We start from the raw sequence: 21727 nt of genomic DNA on the forward strand, positions 1-21727 counted from the left end.
ATTTCGACTACTCTTAGATAAATATTTCGAATTTATCTGAATTTTTACCTCATGCGATAAGTTACGAGCGACGTGATTTTAAAAATCACTCCCCGTTAACTGACTCCGCATTCCCGCATCGTATTTCAAAACAGTAGACATTTTTACGAAACATTTCTACCCGACATTTTATTGCAACGGAATCTCCAATGATAAATTGAGCGAGCGCGGTCAAATTAAGCGGCGGACGGTATAAATTGCTGATATTAATCTATGTCACTTAATACTCCATAAACCCAGACCGAGACGAATTACGAGGCGTCTTGATAATTGCCCTCCTTCGGGGTAGGAACGCAGTGGATGTAAGCAAATAGTCACATATCTGTCTGCTGAGTTAATTTTGTTGGTGGAATGTTTAGTTCGTCAAACGTCTGTGTACAGTCGGTTCCCTAACATAAGTATCCACTTTTCTATGCACTCTTTATGTGAAAGGGCACTGACCGTACAAAGGCCTATACATCTGGATTTACGCTGAGTGGGGCCCAACTTATAGTAGTCCTTAAATACTCATTATTTTAGTCCTATTATTAGCCATTCTGTTAAGTAAACTAACGAAGTTTATTACAGCAATCTGAGACGTAAACTGCAGTCAATAATTTTACCGTAGCACCAGTGTAACTTTTTACATCCTGGAGCGTATCCAAGTCAATATAAAGTGGAATCCTAGCAAACTTAAAACGAACAGTGGCCTCACTGAATTTCTCGTATCTATGTAAGGCCAGTATAGACGGACTGCGTTCCAACTGCAATGTAACGGCAACTGCCGACTGCTTATACATTTTTACCGCAGTCAGCGTGCAGTTGTGCCGACTGCGATGGAACTGGACTGACAAATAAAATAAATAAATAAATAAATATCACGGGACAATTCACACCAATTGACCTAGTCCCAAAGTAAGCTTAGCAAAGTTTGTGTTATGGGTACTAAGCAACGGATAAATATAATTATATAGATAGATACATACTTAAATACATAGTAAACACCCAAGACCCGAGAACAAACATTCGTATTTTTCATACAAATATCTGCCCCGACACGGGAATCGAACCCGGGACCTCAAGCTTCGTAGTCAGGTTCTCTAACCACTAGGCCATCTGGTCGTCAACAACAACAAATGTATGGGCTATCAGCAGCTGGCAGTTACGTTGCAGTTAAAATGCAGTCAGTCTGTACTGGCCCGTAGATGGAGTCATACATACATCAAAAATTTCTTGGTATTCTCATTATCCCTAGACAAATAGATTTTTTGACTCGGTAATAACGTGCCTTGTATTGGAATGTTTAAAACTATCTGGGCATAAAAAAATATCCAAAGGCACTTTTGATGAACGACTATACAAAAATATTGCAATTTTTGTTTGCATTGATTACTTTTCATGATCATCCCAACTTATATACGTCCCACTGCTGGGCACATGCCTCCTAACAGAATGAGAGGGCTTGGGCTACGGCCCACGGTTCCCACGCGGGAAAGTGTGATTAATTGATTTTACAAATGAAAAAATATAAAAATTAATTGATATAGGTTAATTGACGTCAATTATCTAATTTTAGTTAAGTGATCAATTAAAGTTAAATTTAGTTTGTATAATTGTAGTCCGAGCGTTAATTTGATACCCATTTCGTCAAAAACTCCTTTGAATTGTCATTAACAATGACAGATATTCGACCTTAAGTCAGTCCGAAATTAACGATCGTTTCCGTTTGGTATTGCTTACTAAATCCCAAGCCACCACCAAATATCCAAAATCCAAAACCTGTGCCCAGCAGTGGGACATATATAGGCTTGGATGATGATGATTGTTTGACAGTTTGATTTTTGGTGAAAAATAAACGCCAGTTAAATAAACCATTCATATCCTAAACATACGAAACCTATACTGTATTTGACAGAATAAAAATTGAGTTAGCTTACTGTTCTTATTATATTTACGCTTGCTAGATATAATATGTATATCAGACAGAATTCGTTGTTCTAGTGTTTCTACATATATGTAACGCTCCACTTGTCCGATTTATGAGAAGAATGTTTTCAAGACATAGCTTTACCCAAAAGATATAGCTTCTCTTTGAAAATTAAAATATTTTTAAAGTTAATCGAAAAGTTATACACCAATCAATAGTGCGTGAATCATTAGGTTCACGGGATCAGCCGACTCTACTGGCTTGACTAGGTATAGGTAAAATTCCTAGTTTCAGTACTTCAAACGTAAAGGCATCTAGCATTGCATAGCCTCTATCAACATTAGTCTACCTTTATCAATTTCTTCGGTCCGTTACATAGTACATTTGAACAATACGATCCTCCGGGACGTAGTGTGTGTTACTGGTCTAATAATTAGACACAAGCAATTCAGATACTAAGGTATTTGTTTCATGTGTGATCAATAATCTCACATAACTTATGATACGAGCTTAAACCGTAAATAGTTTAATAACCATAAAAAAGTTAAAATCCATTAAATTCACTGTTCCGGCACAGTTCGACTTAAATATTCAGTAAGTTTTTTTTATCAAACAGCTGGCAAACGAGCGGGCGGGTTACTGATGATAAGTGATCACCGCCACCCATGGACACCTACAGTGTTATTAGGACTGCGGGTGCGTTGCCGGCCTAGCAATAGACGATACACTCGCCATTTGAATGTACTCAGATCATAGCTAAATGGAAAAACCCCAGCAGTGAGTCCATTCCATATTTTACACGTGAGAGGTAGAAAGGAACAAGTTTATGTCAAAAACATAATTTATAATACTTGCAAGCTTTCTTTGTAAACTTTACTTATTGTTAACTTTGATTGTATTGTCATCACACATCCGTACCTAGTTTGAAGTCGATACCATTAACCGATGAAGAGTCTTATCCTGCTTAGGTGATCCTGGCCGGACCACTAGAAATTCACTACTAGAATATTAATTTTATCCCCAAATTTATATCAGTATCACAAGATTTCCTTTTATGAAAAAAAATGTTACACTTTAAAACGCAAACGTCCACTGCATATTGCCAAAGAATTTATATTCCATACTATTATATTTTGTTTGTTATTTTGCACTTGTTAATTTTTGGGCAGGCTTAAAGTACCATTCATTTATATCATTCCATTCACACGTGATATCTTTATATTAAAAGTCTCTATTAATCCAAACACTTTTCCCACTTCATCAAACTGCATACAGATACTGCACCGTGCGATTCGAACTGTCGAAGTGATATTGACTTTACAATTACCAACGAACCATACAGTGCATTTAGGCATCCATCAAAGAGGTGCACAGTGCATACAACTAGACATTATTTATACACTGTTTATGTTAAAAGTAGTGGCAATGGGCGGGACATATTGCCCGAAAAACCCATGGATTGGAGACCATGGGAACTGAAAAGACCAGTGGGCAGACCGCAAATGTGATGGAAAGATGATATAAAAAGGGTGGCGGGCAGCAACTGGACTCTAACTGCCCAAAATAGATCGGAGTGGAAGAGGTTGAAGGAGGCCTACACCAAGAATTTGGTAGAAGAAGGCTGAGAAGAAGAAGATGTTAATAGTTGCAATGGGATTGCGCCTAATAGAGACGAAATATCATACAATTTTGTACGAAAACTAAATCTCCAAACTATTACATACGTAGGTATTATTCAGAGATATCTACCCCGGCCGGGAATCGAACCTGGGACCTCAAGCTTCGTAGTCAGGTTCTCTAACCACTTGGCCATCCGGTCGTCCGGTGGGTGGTCCGGTCTTTACAACTTTGTATTCTTTTTTTTATTTTACTAACAAAAAGGTATAATAATAAAATAATTCTTGATAATCTAAGTGACGGACGGACCATTCTATATATGTTTTTTTTTACCCAAGAGACAACCCAATTATCTGAATCTCGACCAATTGAGCAGATTGCAACGACATAAATACATACACAGATACCCCTTTATGATTGGTTTTTTGGAGTCTTTTTGTATTTTTTATTTTAACTCCAAATTTGTTACTTTTACGGGTATCCCGTGATACCATATCTAAAATACAAACTATACACACATATACAGTTTGTATTTTCGATATGGTTTCACGGGATACCCGTAAAAGTAACAAATTTGGAGTTGAAATAAAAAATACAAAAAGACTCAAAAAAAACAATCATGATTTGATTGCTTAGTAGCGACATCTCTTGTCTGGGTGAGCGGTTGGTTCCGAAAGAGTGTGACGTCTGTCGACGCAACATAGATGTCGCTAGTGCTGCTGTTTAAGTAGCAAAGTAGAAATAAGCAACCTGAAATATTTATTATGCATAGGAAAAATCCAGCAGTCCAGCAGTGGTGTAGGGGTTATAGCATGCCGCACGGAATGCTGAGGACCCGGGTTCGATTCCCAGTGTTGGTCCCTTTTTCTAATTTTTCTGTGCATCCATGTCTCAGTTTGTATTTTCGATAGTACCCCTTTGTTATGCCTAGCACTGTAACCTACGCAGAAGTCTAATTGACACACCATTGTTCGGAAGATACCTTTGCAACCTGCAACTGATTCCTCTCGAACATTCCACAATACTCTGATTGGGAACCCGCATTTGTGCATTGTCCATTAACCGTTTTGACTGGCAACGTTTACAGTTGGCTAATGGAAAGCAGCGATGGGAACGGCTTATATTTACGATGGTTCGGTTTCTAATTAATTTTGAGGTGTCGGTGTCATCGAGCTTTTGTTGGCTATTGGTGTTCTTGCCACAAAGCCTTATGTGTTTTGTGTAGAAATATTTTTAATAGGTATGATTTATGTTCAGGGTGTCTTTAAATTTTCAGTTTGGCTTAGTTTGACTGAATTGGTGTACTCCTGTAAAGGTGTTTTTATCTAAATTTTTGATTCAAAGTGTGTATGACAATGATGCAGTAAACTTTGAACATCGCTCAATGTAAGGAATCATTAGTAAACCACATTTAAAAAATCAAATAAGTATATTTTACTGTTATACTTCCACTGCTTTTTGTTTACTGCATACAAGGACCAAATCCAAAATATTCCGAAACAATTTGAAGACGTATTATATGCGCGTGTAAGTATAGGATAGGTAAGGTACTTCTACCACTGCTTATGGGGTTCGTAAAAATCGATGCTCCGCCGACATCAACTATCGGTGTAGAAATGCTCACATACTATAAAAACAAGATTACGCGGTACGGCGCGACACACAGCTCAGATAAACAAAGATGGCCGACTCGCAAAAAAAAGCACGTGTCAATATTTAATTTAGGTTGCCTGGAAGAGATCACTCTGAAATGATAAGGCCGCCTATGGTTTACCTTGGAAGATTTTTGTATAGTTTGTTTTCTGGACTGATACTTTTTGTTGGTGTTCAATAATCAGTTATTGTCAAAGTCAAACTCAAATTCAAAATATCTTTATTCAAGGCTATAATAAGCACTTATGAATGTCAAAAAAATCTACCACCGGTTCGGAAAAATCTCTGTTGAGAAGAATACGGCAAGAAACTCAACGAGGTATATTTTTTAAAATAGATTTACAATATTATTAAATTATATCTATACATCACAAGTATTTAACACAACTTTATTTTTAACACAGTAGGTTCGCTATTGGAAGGGATCGCTAATGCGGATCGGAATTATTTCCAAATATCCCTGTCCATGATATAATCATTAACTTTATAATAGGCCTTAGATATTAATGTCTTCTTCTGAATCTAAATTTTGTATCCGTTTAATTTGTAATATGTTTTGGAATTTGTATTGTATTGGAAATTTGTTGCTGTTGTACAAATACAAGTCCAGGGGTTAGAATCCGGTTAATTTTCAAAACCGACGGTTACATTTTGAGAACGGAACAAAATAGTGGTTTCGTTCATATTATTTTCTCTAACCGGTTAACGTTTGGGGACAGTTTCAGGAAACGAAACGTACTAACCGGTTTAAGAGCGGTTTTCTACTGTATGAGGTGACTGACCGTTTTTTCTTTTTTTTCTGATTTCATATTAATATAGTCCTCCACATCGGTTTCGATGACGGCGAACCTTGTTTGTATACAATTTTACAATAAAAGAACAAAGAAATAGCTTATTTTCTAGCGTGCGGTCTAATATGGCTCGCTAGATCGAACTTAAGTCTTGAAAACTCTATCGCAGGGTGCATAATAGAGTTGGCATTGTGAATTGTATGTATAAGCATAGGAGGGCTTGGGGCTGTCTTTTAAAATTTGGCGTTTGAGATCGAGTGCCTTAAAGCGGTTCTCTTCAAAAATGCCTATCGATCTGAAGATGGTAGAGCGCCACGAAGACAGAGCTATTTCATATTATTGACTGACGTAACGGGCGCGGCTAATAATCCTGAATTAGGATCAAGAAACCGGTTAAAAATAACATTTATAAATCAATACGGTCGCATGAAACCCAAATTAATTAGATACCGGTTATTTTGAACATGAAACTACCGTGAGACTCACTCATATTAAATATAATGACCCAGATAACTCACGTCTTAAATCGAGTTTAGCTCGACATGTTTCGGGCTAATCCATAGCCCTTCGTCTTCGGAGCAACGCGACTCAGCGGCTGCTGCAACACGCGCACTGCGCGCCGCCGCTCTGCTAGCGCGACTACCCGACGAAACTGACACCGGCACACAACTACCTGCGTTAACCGATACCGGTTAATTTGTAACCGGTTATGAGCCCAGATAAACGGCACAGCCATAGTGAAATCTATCGTTTTTATGTACATCGATTTTTTATATTTTTGGTTATCGGTTACTTCAGACGAGTAAATGTTATTTAGATTTTATTTAACTTACTTCGAAATGGTGTTTTCTGTGTTAAAGAAACGACAGTAACATCAGATAAATCACACGCAAATAATAACCGTTTTGTATTCGTCCGTTATTCTTATCAAAATTTCTATATTTTGACGCATTCCCAATAATTGGACTATCTGTATGTATATCTTCTCTGCGGCCTCTTGAGCGCGCCCTTAGCTATTGGTTTTTACGAAAGCCCCGCGCGTAATCCGGTTTCGGGTGTTTGTTCATATTCTTGAGGTATAAGTTTTCTGCTTTGTTTGAGGTCTGATTAGTGAGGCGTGGATCGTTGGCGCTTGGCACAGTTGAGACCCGAGGAGAAAAGATAAATATATATTATTGAAATACATGAATGACATCGCTCGTCAGACTCTAGAGAAGATAAATGTTGCCAGTCATCAAAAAATTACATATACATGTACATGGTAGGGATGGGTTATACTTGCTAAATCGCGTACCAGGGCTTAAAAGTACGTCCACCTTCTCATACCAGGTGCAGAAACCAGGTCTCGAAATACTTTCAAAGTATTTTCTGTCCAACGCAACGAGCCGAATACTTGCTTCCTTGCAAATTTAAATTAAACCTTGTTGTTATACAGATAAGATGCAAAATATTCCAATCAAGACGTAAAATATTTTGAAAGTATTTTATTTCACGTATAAGCACAATCAGAACCTTATGTGTATGAATACAAGATATAATTATGCATTTTGGAATTTTGCCGCAGTAGTACTTACTTTGAAGGGACAGTATACTTTAATGGAAAAATAATTTCAAGTCTTGCAAGTATATCGGGTCGGTACCTGGTTGGTATACTTGCAAGGAAATACCTGGTATCATAACCTGGTAACGTAAATACGTACCATCTCTAGTACATGGGTTAAAGTTAGCCGTGCTTTTATCTATAGTGTATTACCTACCACTCCCGTTTTTGTTTCTTATTAATATTATTCCCATGTGAACCCGTTGCAATTGATTTAAAATTTGAGTATTTATTTTGAAGATTGAAGTAAAATAAAACTATGATTGATGCCATTAACAAGTAGTAAGCAAGTAAAGATAAAAAATGGCTAATTTTTATAGCAATATTTACTAATAAAAATAATTAATTTTAAACTTTTTGAAACATTCGAAATAATAATTAGCACTTGAAAATTAAAAGTTATTAAATTTTTTTGACAACCGTACACTTGCCTTTATAATTTATGCCCTTCTAAGTTTACGAAAACCTTTTATTTCCAACTAAAACTCTATGAAATACTCGACATTAACTCAACAACACATACAGCATGCTCCAAATTCCCAAAATTGCAACCCTTTTAAAAAGCCAAACCACGAGGCACGTCCCCAACGTCATGATACGAATTTTATAGGATTGCGCATTCGGCAAAAGAGATAGGGGCACTCTTTGTGAGCGCACGGGTGTCGCGCTATCATAATTTATTAGAGCAGTGTCCTGCAGGTGGGTTATCTATCCTGCTAACATATCTATGGATACGGTGAGAAATGGTTTTGTCGATTAAAAATGCGAGAATTTGCAGTAATGCGAGTTGAATTCAGTGAATTGGGGTCTAAATAAATAATTAAAAGTGGCCTCTCCGGTGGCGTGGCGCCGCAACATATTTTTTTGCCAACGGATTGTCATAGTTAAATCATTATATCAGTGATGGCAATGCTTGTGTACCTATATAAACTGCGTAGTATTATAGCTAGCTACGTACTCACGTTTCTCTTACTCTCCCGATTGCATTTTAACGAAAATATTCACTTAACGCTAATATTATATGTAGTAGTAGCCTTCTATACCCACACGAATCTCGGAGTTGTTTTCAAACACCTTTTTTTTTCTTTTTTTTTTATTCTACTGGATGGCAAACGAGCAAGTGGGTCTCCAGGTGGTAAGAGATCACCACCGCCCATAAACATCTGCAACACCAGGGGTATTGCAGATGCATTGCCAACCTAGAGGCCTAAGATAGGATACCTCAAGTGCCAGTAATTTCACCGGCTGTCTTACTCTCCACGCCGAAACACAACAGTGCAAGCACTGCTGCTTCACGGCAGGATTAGCGAGCAAGATGGTGGTAGCAATCCGGGCGGACCTTGCACAAGGTCCTTCCACCTGCAAAACTTGCGTCGACGACAAATTAAGGTAAGTAATCGTTATTTTTATAACACATCTTATGTATTACAATCTTCTTGCAAAAATCGAATGCAATTTCACACGAACGACTTTTTGGTTATAGACAGCCTGTAAGACTGAATAAGGCTCGTGACACGAACAAAGACGCAGGTGACAGCTAGTCCCAAATATATGGAGGGTAGGTGGGAACAGATAGCCCGGCTATTGACAAATCGAGGGTCGCAGTGTTAAAACAGTGCTCAGGGTGAGAGATGTGGAGATTACGTTTTAGGGAACCTATTGGGACATCCTGTAACTGTTAACGGTTGTGCGAATATTTTAATACTACTTTAAACTTTCTAGGTGCACATGATATATTTTTGATATCTATGCATATGGATATACTACCCATGGGTAGGTGTAATGTATATGTGTGTAATATTAAATGGTGAAACGCAGTACATTCAGCAGCAGTAGTGGAAGAGCGGCTACGGTACTCAAAATGATCTACACACGACTCTACTGCCAAAGTAATAAATGTTTATTTTCTCAAACATGCTCGGAAATGTATGCGTTAGTGTCACGAAATGGAGACATGAAGTTTCTCATTTATGGCTCCCTACCACCTCCCTACATAACTTCTTGGCCTAGGCCATGAAGTATGTATGAAAATCCATTATTGTCCGCTGCTCTAACCTTTTAAATTTGCTTACTAACATTAAACTGACAAAGGAAAAATTACAAACAGCCAACCACCACTACATCGAAAATACAAACTGAAATATAGATGCACAGCAACACCAGAAAAATAAGACCAGGGGAATCGAACCCAAGTCCTCGGCATTCCGTGCCGTTTGCTATACCGCTTCACCACCGCTGGCTGGCTGGCTGGCTGGCTGTCCAGCGATGGTGTAGCGGTATAGCACACGGTACGGAATGCCGAGGACCTGGATTCAATTCCCAGCGCTGGTCTTATTTTTCTGGTTTTTCTGTGCATCTATATTTCAGTTTGTATTTTCGATATAGGTTTTACGGGATGACCGTAAAAGTAACAAAAAAATTTGGAATTGAAATAAAAAATACAAAAAGATTCCAAAAACAATCTTCACCACCACTACTCTGTAAGCATTTGTAAATATTGCGATGCGATGCGATGCGATGCATGGATGGATGGATGGATGAAATATTTCCTCACATTGTTTGAGAAAAGCACTAACAAACCTCGGCCAGAACAGGGATTGCTGGACTCGTTTTATCCGCTACCTACCCCGAACTCGTCCATCAATCCCTGACTTCGTGGGCTCTGCAGTAATGTACTAATCATTTTGAACACCACAACTGCTCATCTAATTCTGCTGCTGACTGTACTATTTGCATACCAAAAAGTAAGTTCGTATTTATTTGATCTTTCTCTACTTTTTATTATTGAAACTAAAAAAATATCGAATATTTTTACTTGTATTGGTATAGACCTATGTAACTGAGATAACTGTGATGCATTATCTCTGTAATTAAGACGTCATTTTGTGAACAATAGTAGATTGTACAACAAGAGCATAAAACGAGCCATTTTACCCGAGCCGGTACGTCGAGGGTGGAAGACACCCCGATGGGAAAATGGGTTCAAAATGCTCGAATTTGACACTGCTTTTCACTTCGATTGAGAGGAAATTAAATAGCAACAGTGGAAACAATTGTTCACTTACTAGGGACCTTTAATTTTTATGAGTTGCTATTTATATTTTTTATTAATATGATTGATTTTTATATTTAACATAAAATTAAAGTTATTAAAAAATACAAAGAAACTTTTTTGTTTGTGGCTGTTGACACCTGATTACCATGGTTTTCGACGAAAATTTTACGTTATGCACTAGAGCATAAAAAGTCATTTTATGTCGTCTAGATCCAGCACAAACACTAACTTTACGAGAATGAGAAGTGAAAAACAAGTTTTTTGCTATCTAATTTATAGACAATATTAATGCTCCATTGAGTTACCCAAGATCAACGCACATAAAAAGAGCTCCTGTCGTTATACCTGCGTAGTGAGCGAAATACGAACCAAATTGGCGGCGTAAAAGTAGGGGACGCGGGAGGCGTTGGAGAGCGCGCGCGGCCGTCACGCCACTGGCTAGTTAGTTGACAGATGCGCGAACGTATCCCCGCCACTAGCCACCCAGAGCTCTTTTTACGTGCGTTGGCACGTTTTACGTGTACACAGTAGTTCAAAATGAGACTTACCTAAAAGAGAGCGTCGTCAGCGGCCGGTAGCTCTTATGACTGTTCACATCACTCATGGGCGTCCCCCAAAAATCGTTCAAGAACACTTGACGCAAAGAATTTGTTCCTATCACGTCACCATTCGTCACAATCGCGGGGGATGTCGTCATGCACGAATTCGCCACTCAAACTGTTAACGTAGCTAAGGACGGCGGTGGTCGTCACCATGCAATAGATAACCAGGTCGCTGTTGAACTTCGCTGGTTCTTCGCGTACCGTTGGGAGCGATCGGCGCTTCATTTTGGGTGTTCTAATGCGTACTGTCACATTTCGGCACTTGCACATTTATGTTGTCTGAAACAAAAGAGATATTTTTTTATAATTTATTGAATCCGGCGTTACTTTGCGGACGTCTATGTCAATCAGTCAATGAACTACGTCAAATAATCAAGATTGGTTTTTGGTGTATGGGAGCCCCCTTAAATATTTATTTTATTCTGTTTTTAGTTTGGCTCCCATACACCAAAAAAAAATTGGTTTTTGGAGTCTTTTTGTATTTTTTATTTCAACTCCAAATATTGTTACTTTTACGGTCATCCCGTAAAATCCATATCGAAAATACAAACTGAAACATAGATGCACATAAAAACAAGAAAAAAAGACCAGCGCTGGGACCGAACCCAGGTCCTCAGCATTCCGTGCTGCGTGCCATACCCCTACACTACCACTGGACAGGAGTACAGACACGAATTTCTCCTATGCACCACATATATCTCAGCTTGTTTGTTTCTTATTCAGTCACTTAAGCAGCGACACTAGCGACATCTATGTTGTAGCCCTCATCGAGAAACTTTCAACACCCCATTGGAACTAACCGCTCACCCGGACAAGAGATGTCGCTATAAAGTAAATCGCATGACAATACAATAATCTAGTAGTGACATCCAAGTCTGGCCAGGATCGTCTCCGGAGGACGGAACTCTTCAACGGTTAATAGCATCGACTTGATATTTGGTATGCAAATGTAGTTTGAGTGACAATGCAAGCGCAGTCAACAAAAAGTACAGTAAAAAAAAACTTTTATTAAAAATTAAATTTTTATGGTTAGGTTATTTTTTCTTTTGCTCGCAGCTTATGCTGATCCTGAGCCTATTGTCACCTGCTTGTGTGTATTTTTTTATCTGTGTAGTCCTGTCTTATGTCTGTGGCAATAAATGTTATTATTATTATTTTTTATTTATTATTAAGGAACATATTAGGAACAGCCCTTATCCTACGAAGTGCAAAATTCGAACTTCGTATCTTGCCGTCCCGCTGATGTTAATATTATTTAATACGAGTGTGAGAGGGACGGTACGATACGAGCTTCGATTTCCGAATTTCGTAGTAGCCCCCCAGTGCCCTTAGTGTAAGGTTTCGGTTACAAAATACGTCTGGATCGCGTTCGCGTTAAAATCTCAATTTGTATGCAAACACGAACAGCGCCTCTAGCGGAACGTTTGCTCGTATTTCCATACAAATTGAGATTTTAACGCGAACGCGATCGAGACGTATTTTGTAACCGAAAACATACACTAAGGGCTCTGGATGGATGAGGGCAGCGTGGCGATCGTTGTAGTTAGAACTCATTAGCAGAGGTATTTGTCTTGCACTGGTCGTTTTTCAAGTGATATTATGAATGTGCCATAAAAGTATTTTTTTTTTAGAAACAACCTTTTATTTTTATTTTCCTACATTGTTGACATTGTCAATGCGAAAATGCTTCCTTGACGGGTAAAATATCACTAGATGGCGTTACTATCGCGAGATTCGTTTGACGTTACATTCTAGTTTGCTATTGGCTGATTTAGTGGGTATGGATAATCACCGAAATAAAATTATAATAATTATTATTTATTTATTTATTTCAAGGAGAGCAAACAGAAGCAATATACAATATGTACTTATAAAATAGATACTCTTAAATTCACTTACCCCCTAACGAGCCCCCACTAAAGCATATGGTAGGTTTTGCAGGTGGTAGGACCTTGTGCAAGGTCCACCCGGATTGCTACCACTATCTTGCTGGCTTATCCTGCCGTGAAGCAGCAGTGCTTGCACTGTTGTGTTTCGGCGTGGAGAGTAAGACAGCGGGTGAAATTACTAGCACTTGAAGTATCCCATCTTAGGCCTCTAGGTTGGCAACGCATCTGCAATCAATACCCCTGGTATTGCAGATGTTTATGGGCGGTGGTGACCTCTTACCATCAGGAGACCCATTTGCTCGTTTCCCATCCAGTCGAAAAAAAAAAGTAATTTATGTACATTTACACTAATACACTGTGTAACATTAAATTTTTATTAATTTTGTTTTTGAACATCTGTCTCGTCATATCAAAATATCCACTGACAGAGATAATTTATTATAAGAGTTACATAATTATATTACACAATTATTATTATTAATTCAATTCAAATTTAGCCGGCTCTCATTTTTTTGGTGGTCAACGTCGAGGTTGGCTAACACGCGGTATAAGCGGACGTCTTGGTCAATAATTTGCCAGTTTGCCAGCCTACGCCAAGACGAAAGATCCCTAAAAAAAGATGGCGGGTCACTACTTACCTTTTCTCGAACCGTTTCGTCGTATTTTCAAATGTTTTATAACGTTACTATTACACTTATAACAGCCTGTTTGGAAAAACCATTGGTCCAGTGGCCTCCGCTAAAGGGGACGGTCTGGAAATCAGCGCTGGGTGCATGCTGCCATGTGTCCTGAGACTGGTACCCATTGCCGGAACGTAGCTGATTTATTTCAACCATCGTTACTGCACATAATGTGCGGCAACACATGCTGAGTGGAGACCCTTTTTGGTATCCTGCCGTGTCACCAAGTAACATAGTTTTAGTGCTAGTTCTCGTCTTAGTTTAGGACGTACTTATGGAGCCAAAATAAACCTTTCTTTCTTTCTTTCAATTTTCTGATCTTGTACCGAATTTGATTGATACTCAACTAGGTATGTTATATATGTTGTGGCAATAAATGTTTTTTTTTTAACGAATCACGAACGTAAAAATGTCGAATTGTCAAACAACACCACAATAACTGACGCAGACTAGCCTATCACTGAAACTCACGTTAAATGAACTGAAGAAACTGAAGTACGAGTATTACATACAAATTCAATTCACATTTCTATTTATTATGTATGGTTGGTTCCAAGTTTAATAAAAGCTCGTCATAAACATGCGTCCGAGTCAGTCATACCGCGGAGCTAATCTAAATAACTATTTTTCAATAAGGCAAGCAATACCGGCGCTATGAATTTCACGTAGCCTACACTGAAGGCCCAGTACGTGCGCGAAATATATGAAAACTAAAGCGCTTTACTGTTTTAGATCCAGGGGGCTACTACAAATTCGAAATCGGAGTTCCTATCGTTCCATCCCTCTCACTCTCGTATTAAACAATATTAGCGTAAACGTGACGACAAGATACGAAGTTGAAATTTTGCAGTTCGTATAGTGAACGGCGTTTAACGTTAACACATTGCACAATTATGAAGTTTTTGAATATTAATAATGTCATGATGTCAACCATTGGAAAAACTGCTATTAGTAGATTATTGTCGTGGCCTGGAAGTAGGCAATTGCTGGCTGCGTATGAGTATTAAACGGACGAGCTTGCCAGTCCGTTTAAGTAATACGAAGCTAGCAATTGCTATTCCAGCCGAGACTAATATAAAGCTTTTCTTAAAAAGTGGTGAATAATTCTGAAAAAGAATACACTTTTTCTCAAAATATATTATAACATTTAACTTTATTCTAATATTTTTCTTATGCTTTCCCGCCTTTTTTTCATTAAAAATAAACTGCAGGTGTATTTTTCTACCGAAAACACCACAAGCTGTTTCAGACCCAATTGAAAAAGTCCGAAGTTCCAACAAAATATCTGATACCGGCCATTAGACTTGGCTGTAGGTATACGACTTGTGTCCATGGCTTTTTAACTTTTTTTTTAAATTGTGACTGATTGCAGGCGCGCTAATTCATTAGTGTCGAGCTAGCGCGCCTGCAATCTTTTCAACATTTTAATTTTTCGCTGACCAAACTATGCACCTCATCTTCCAATATGTAAAGAATAATGTCAACTTTTACGGACATTTTTGAGAAAACTTACTTTACTATTCTGCCGCACGCAACAAGTAAGCATTACATTTTTTCTATGCTTCATATTGTCAACAGGTTTATGAAGCTTCATAGTTATGCAATGTGTCAGGATTTACTTCATAAACGCCGTTCACTATAGCAGAGGACCAGGGGGGCTGCTGCGAAATTTGAAATATGTATTGTACCGTCGCTCTCACTCTCCTAGTAAATACCATAAGCGTGGGCGGGACGCAACGAACGCTTTGAATGTTGAAGACCAGGGCACGACAATGCGTGACTAGCGGGGCAGCGAGCGTTGTGCTGTGCTTATATTGCAGCACACGCAGTAGAAGTTATGTGTTCTTTTTTACCGGAGAAGTAATGTTTTTTCGCGCGTATCTTGTTATTGCAAATTTCATGCGCAATAATTTTGTAAAGGTCTAAACTTCAAATCAAAGTCGGCCCTTAGTTTTTTGTATTTTTATTTATATATTATTTATTCAATTCACGTTTTTCTTTTAAAGGTTAATTATACAAACACTTCGAGTAAATCTCGATCGCCGTGGTATAGGATACAATTATATATCGGGTTCAATTAATCGAATTGCTAATCGCTTTGTAAATGCATAATAACAACAGCAATCAGAATGCAAATTAAGCAATAATATAAATGAACGGTCAGTACACAAAAGCGCATTTAATTTTAATGCACACATCGACAACAGTTAAAATGATTTGATTCGACGAGACCATAAATACTTAGTAAGTACTATGACAGTATTTTTATTACTAATAAAAAATCATTTATTGCCACAGTAAAAAAAAATATAACAGCACAAAAAGGCACAAAAACACATAAGCAGATGGCAATGGACTCAGTCTCAGCATAAGATGCGAGCAAAAAAGAACTATATTCTATTTGTTCTAACATGGTTCAAATGACAGATTCCAAACTGACGGAACTAGAGTCCCTCCTACTGTTACGCAAACTATCGAAACTCTTGCATGTAACTAGTGCTAAAAGTGGCAGAAGCATTATTTGTTGGTTTAAGGTGCGACCAAACCGCTGCTTAAAAAACGGTGACTGTACGGAATCGCAGTGACGCATCGTATACGCACCGTTTTTATCGCATGCTCTCCACACCGCTGCTTAAAATACGGAATCGCAGTGACGTGCCGTAAACGTCAAGACTTTACCGAACAAAAGTCTTGTCATTTACGGCCCGTCACTGCGATTACGCACCGTTAGCGTATTTTAAGCAGCGGTGTGGATAGCATGCAAAAAAAAACGGTGCGTATACGGTGCGTCACTGCGATTACGTGCCGTCACCGTTTTTTAAACAGCGGTTTGGTCGCACCTTTAATCGTTACGCTATTGAACTGAAAATTTTATTTGAATTCTAAAATATAATATATTCAACATTTGGAGTCGCAGTTTCAGTTTATTTTACCGCTTTTATTTTTACCGATAACTCAAATTCAAAAAATTCAAAATTCAAATGATTTATTCAGTAAATAGGCCGCAATGGGCACTTTTACACGTCATTTTTTAAACTACCAGCGCTTTCGGAAAGACCATCATTGCCAAGAAGAATGCGCCGCAAGAAACTCTCCCCTCATCCTCACCTCTAGCAATTGCGGCCTATTGAAACAACATTGTAAGGGCGTTCATTAAAGAAAGTAAGTTAATATAACATAGTGCCTACGCAGTCCATTACCACTTCAGCTTTGCTACCTTGTTAGCAAATTTGAGTTCAAATATTCGAACAATTTGATGTGATTTATTTTTTTCAAATTACTAGTAGTTGGAAAAAATAAAAAAAATGTTACCGCCTCATTTGAATTATCTTAGAACAAATAGAGCACCTATAGCAGTGCTGAGTTTCAGCCATCGCCCCTCTCACCGACTTAAAACTAATCCAAGAGCCGGGTAAGACTATATTGTTGCTAGTATATTTTTGTACTGGCAGCCAGCACTGGCATGTCTTGTCTTCGTATAAACGAAGACATAACAAGCCAGAGCTGGTTGCCAGTGAAACTAAAGCCAACACTAGCTTCGTCTAAACCTAGCTTAAGCTTAGTTTAATTCACTAAATCAAATTAGAGCTCCATTTTTACGTCAACTGGCGGATAAGGATAAGGGTCCTTTCACCGCACAGACTCTAGAACGTACATTGTATAAAACCTATTCACTAACAGTCTGGGGTTCGCACGTCTGCCACATTTTTCCAATGGATCGATACCGTTATTACGCATCTAGTTGAACAAACACCTAGAGAGACACGCTCCTGCATAATAAATATTGTCTCGACGTATAATTTTGCTCTGTGAATTCTTCGAGTTTTAAGATTTAACGAGTAATGGTATTAGACAGCTCCTAAATTTTCCATGTATCATATAATTATTACCGTAAACTGCTTCAACTTTGCCCTTTGACCCCAACATTGCCCAAGTTGATTTAGAGTCGTTAACTTAGCACTCTTATAGGTTTTAAACTTTTATCCACACGGGAATTATTATTTTGGGGGATTAAAGTTTTAAAACCTAAAGGGTGCTAAGTTATCGACTTTAAATCGAATCAGGCAATGTTCCCCAAGGGCAAAGTTGTAGCAGTTTACGGTACGCAAAGACAGACATTGTTTAGTGAAGTGAAAAATTCAGTCGACTGAAAATTGGATTTTTAATGATTTTGTGATATTTTCTAAGACGCTTTTCTCTCTGCAGCAGGTAAGCACTAAATACTTGCATGTGGCATCACAATGCTCTTTCAATTAGTTAGGTAATTGTAGGTTGCCTGGAAGAGATCGCTCTGAAGCGATAAGGCCGCCTATTGCTTACCTTAGAAAATCTCTATACTTGTGTTTTCTGTACTGCTTACTGTGTGTTGGTGTGCAATAAAGAGTTATTGTATTGTATTGTATTGTACGCGTGAAGACTGACGCTGTTGAAGGTCATTGACACTTGTCATCATCCTAACTACCACAACAACATCATTAATACAAATTAGAAAGACTGAACACTTCATATCCCGAAAAAGTTGGTTAGATACCAATTACATGTAGTTTTTTTTTCTCACAATCGTAACATTTCAATAAATACTTACAGCACATTAACAATAAACATAGCCGTGGTGGCCTAGATAGCCGTGGTGGCCTAGTGGTTTGACCTATCGCCTCTCAAGCAGAGGGTCGTGGGTTCAAACCCCGGCTCGCATCTCTGAGTTTTTCGAAATTCATGTGCGGAATTACATTTGAAATTTACCACGAGCTATGCGGTGAAGGAAAACATCGTGAGGAAACCTGCCAAACCTGCAAAGCAATTCAATGGTGCGTGTCAAGTTCCCAATCCGCACTGGGCCCGCGTGGGAACTAAGGCCCAAGCCCTCTTGTTCTGAGAGGAGGCCTGTGCCCAGCAGTGGGACATATATAGGCTGGGATGATGATGATGATGATGACATTAATAAACCGGATACGAAAGTCTACTTCATCATCATCCCAGCCTATATACGTCCCACTGCTGGGCACAGGCCTCCTCTCAGAATAAGAGGGCCCGGGCCATAGTTCACACGCGGGCCAAGTGCGGATTGGGAACTTCGCACGCACCATTGAATCGCTTCGCAGGTTCGTGCAGGTTTCCTCACGATGTTTTCCTTCACCGGAAAGCTCGTGGTAAATTTCAAGTGCGAGCCGCGGTTTGAACCCACGACCCTCTGCTTGAGAGGCGATAGGTCAAACCACTAGGCCACCACGGCTTAGCTAGGAAAGCCTACATCGCTACCGTTTATTAATTCAGTATATAAGTGATAAACCGAGTACCGTATATTAGCTAATACTCTGACAGGCATGACTTCGTTAAACATCAATATTGTAACATCCAAAATTGAAGCATTACATTACGTTAATCATCGCTTAGCGAGCTTCGCAGGGTGTTTGACATTGCGACTAGGATGTTCAATTACGATGTTAAATTATTGACTAGATAAGATCATGAAGCAGTTCTAGAATAATCGTACTGCTTTAGGGTACCTATTTGCTAGTTGAGACTGTGCGGTTGCTGTCAGTCAATCAAATAGTCAGACAATACTAACTACATAGCATGTAAAAAAAAAAAAATCACGGGATAATTCACACCAATTGACCTAGTCCCAAAGTAAGCTTAGCAAAGCTTGTGTTATGGGTACTAAGCAACGGATAAATATAATTATATATGTAGATAGATACATACTTAAATACATATTAAACACCCAAGACCCGAGAACAAACATTCGTAAATTCATAATTAATTCATTCGTAATTATGTCAATTTGATGCAGTCGAGTTCATAAACTTGTGAGCAATCATTTGATCAAAAACATCTGAGCACGACTCTATTATCAACGGCGTAGAAGCGTGTTCACATATTTTTGATCACAACTTTATGAACTCGATTGTACTACTTTCATACAATACTATACAACAATTCTTTATTGCACACGAACACAGTAAGCAGTACAGGAAACATAGGTATATACATAGAGTAGGTATAGGTATATTAATATTGTTACAATTCTAATTCTACCAATTACTAGTTCTAGTTTTCCAAACTATGTAAACGAAATATAATAAACACCAAAAAATTTTGAGAGAACATTTCATCTGTGGTTATCCCTATCCTACTTCCCTACTAATATAATATTATAATGCGAAAGTAACTCTGTATGTCTGTCTCTCTGTCTGTCTGTCTGTCTGTTACGCTTTCACGTCGAACCACAGAACCGATTTTGATGAAATTTGGTATATAGGTATTTGAACCCAAGGATCAACATAGGATACCTTTTATTCCGGTAGAGGGCGCCACCGCGCAATAACCTAGATCCGCGCAGACGAAGTCACGGGCTTAAGCTAGTTTTTAATAATTCTAAAGTTATAAAGTTTGTCAGTTGTATTTTGTTAATTTTGTTTTGTACAATAAAGAGTTTACATACATACTACATAATTCTTAATCAGTCAATTTATTAAATAGAAAAAATTAGAAATTCTTGTTTTTTTTATCAATATAGGTAACAGTTAGGTAATTAATTAATTGGTATCATTATGTCTCAACATACTGCGTACAAATAGCTTCAAACTCACATGCAGCCTGCATTAGAAATATCATTATCTAAAAAAACCAAAATCTAAAAAGCAGTGTGTTAAATATTATGACTGAATAAATAAATAAATAAATATTACGGGACAATTCACACCAATTGAACTAGTCCAAAGTAATCTTAGCAAAGCTTATGGGTACTAAGCAACGGATAAATATAATTATATATAGATATAGATACATACTTAAATACATATTAAACACCCAAGACCCGAGAACAAACATTTGTATTTTTCATACAAATATCTGCCCCGACACGGGAATCGAACCCGGGACCTCAAGCTTCGTAGTCAGGTTCTCTAACCACTAGGCCATCTGGTCGTCTAAATGTCTGAATAGTATACTTTTGTGGCTAGAAAATTATAAAGCTACTGTAAATTGGGTTATCAAATTATTTAGTTATTACGGATCTGAGACGTGGGCGCTAACGTTACGATGGGCCTCATGAGAAAACTCAAAGTCACTCAGAGGGCTATGGAGAGGGCTATGCTCGGGGTTTCTCTGCGGGATAGAATTAGAAATGATGATATCCGCCGTAGAACTAAGGTTACCGACATATCCCGAATGATTGCGAAACTAAAGTGGCAGTGGGCGGGGCACATTGCTCGCAGGACTGATGGCCGATGGGGTCAGAAGGTTCTCGAATGGCGTCCGCGGACCGAGAGACGAGCTGTCGATAGGCCTCCAACAAGATGGAGCTACTAGTTAAGATCGCGGGATCGTAGTGGTTGCGGAAAGCACAAGACCGGTCTGAGTGGAGAGCCTTGGGGGAGGCCTATGTCCAGCAGTGGACGTCTTTCGGCTGACATGATGTTAGTCAATTTTAGTTGAATCTTTAAGTGAACCTCCCCGTTTTACTTTTCTATAAACCCAGCCATAATTTTCCACTTAATTAGCGAACGTTGTCAAACACCCGGCTTGATGAAGTTATCCGACGCCTGTATAATTAATTACTGAATACTTCCCGTACACGATAATTAATGGCGATCATTCGTTCGCTATCGAGTTCAGTTTCGATAATTTATGATATATAATAATCATTAGTCAGCAAACTATGCAAGGTAATGTTTCGCAGAATCCTACTTACCGGGGTGCCTGTAGTACCAGCAAAAAATTAAAACATAGATCGTCTAGTCAAACTAAGCAACATTAGTTCAGCAACTCTAAAAAAAAACGGAGTCCTTAGAATTTTCCTTTTTCATACAAATTAAATACTGCTATCAATGTACGCCATCTTAGCACACAACTGACGTCGCTTGTCAAACTAAAAAATCAAGCATTTTGCT

At 38.4% G+C, this 21727-nt stretch overlaps 1 protein-coding gene across 1 annotated transcript in view; it reads right to left on the reverse strand.

Moving 5' to 3' along the window:
* LOC141445639 (protein O-mannosyl-transferase TMTC1-like) overlaps positions 1-21727 on the reverse strand; it is a 153018-nt gene that overhangs the window by 70602 nt on the left and 60689 nt on the right. Inside the window, 2 exon segments of the mRNA XM_074111491.1 lie at positions 11210-11346; positions 11348-11542. Of these exon segments, the coding sequence (XP_073967592.1) occupies positions 11210-11346; positions 11348-11533 (323 nt within the window). The 5' untranslated portion in view covers positions 11534-11542.

Source organism: Choristoneura fumiferana, chromosome 2, assembly GCF_025370935.1.
Source record: "Choristoneura fumiferana chromosome 2, NRCan_CFum_1, whole genome shotgun sequence".
Classification (NCBI taxonomy): domain Eukaryota; kingdom Metazoa; phylum Arthropoda; class Insecta; order Lepidoptera; family Tortricidae; genus Choristoneura; species Choristoneura fumiferana.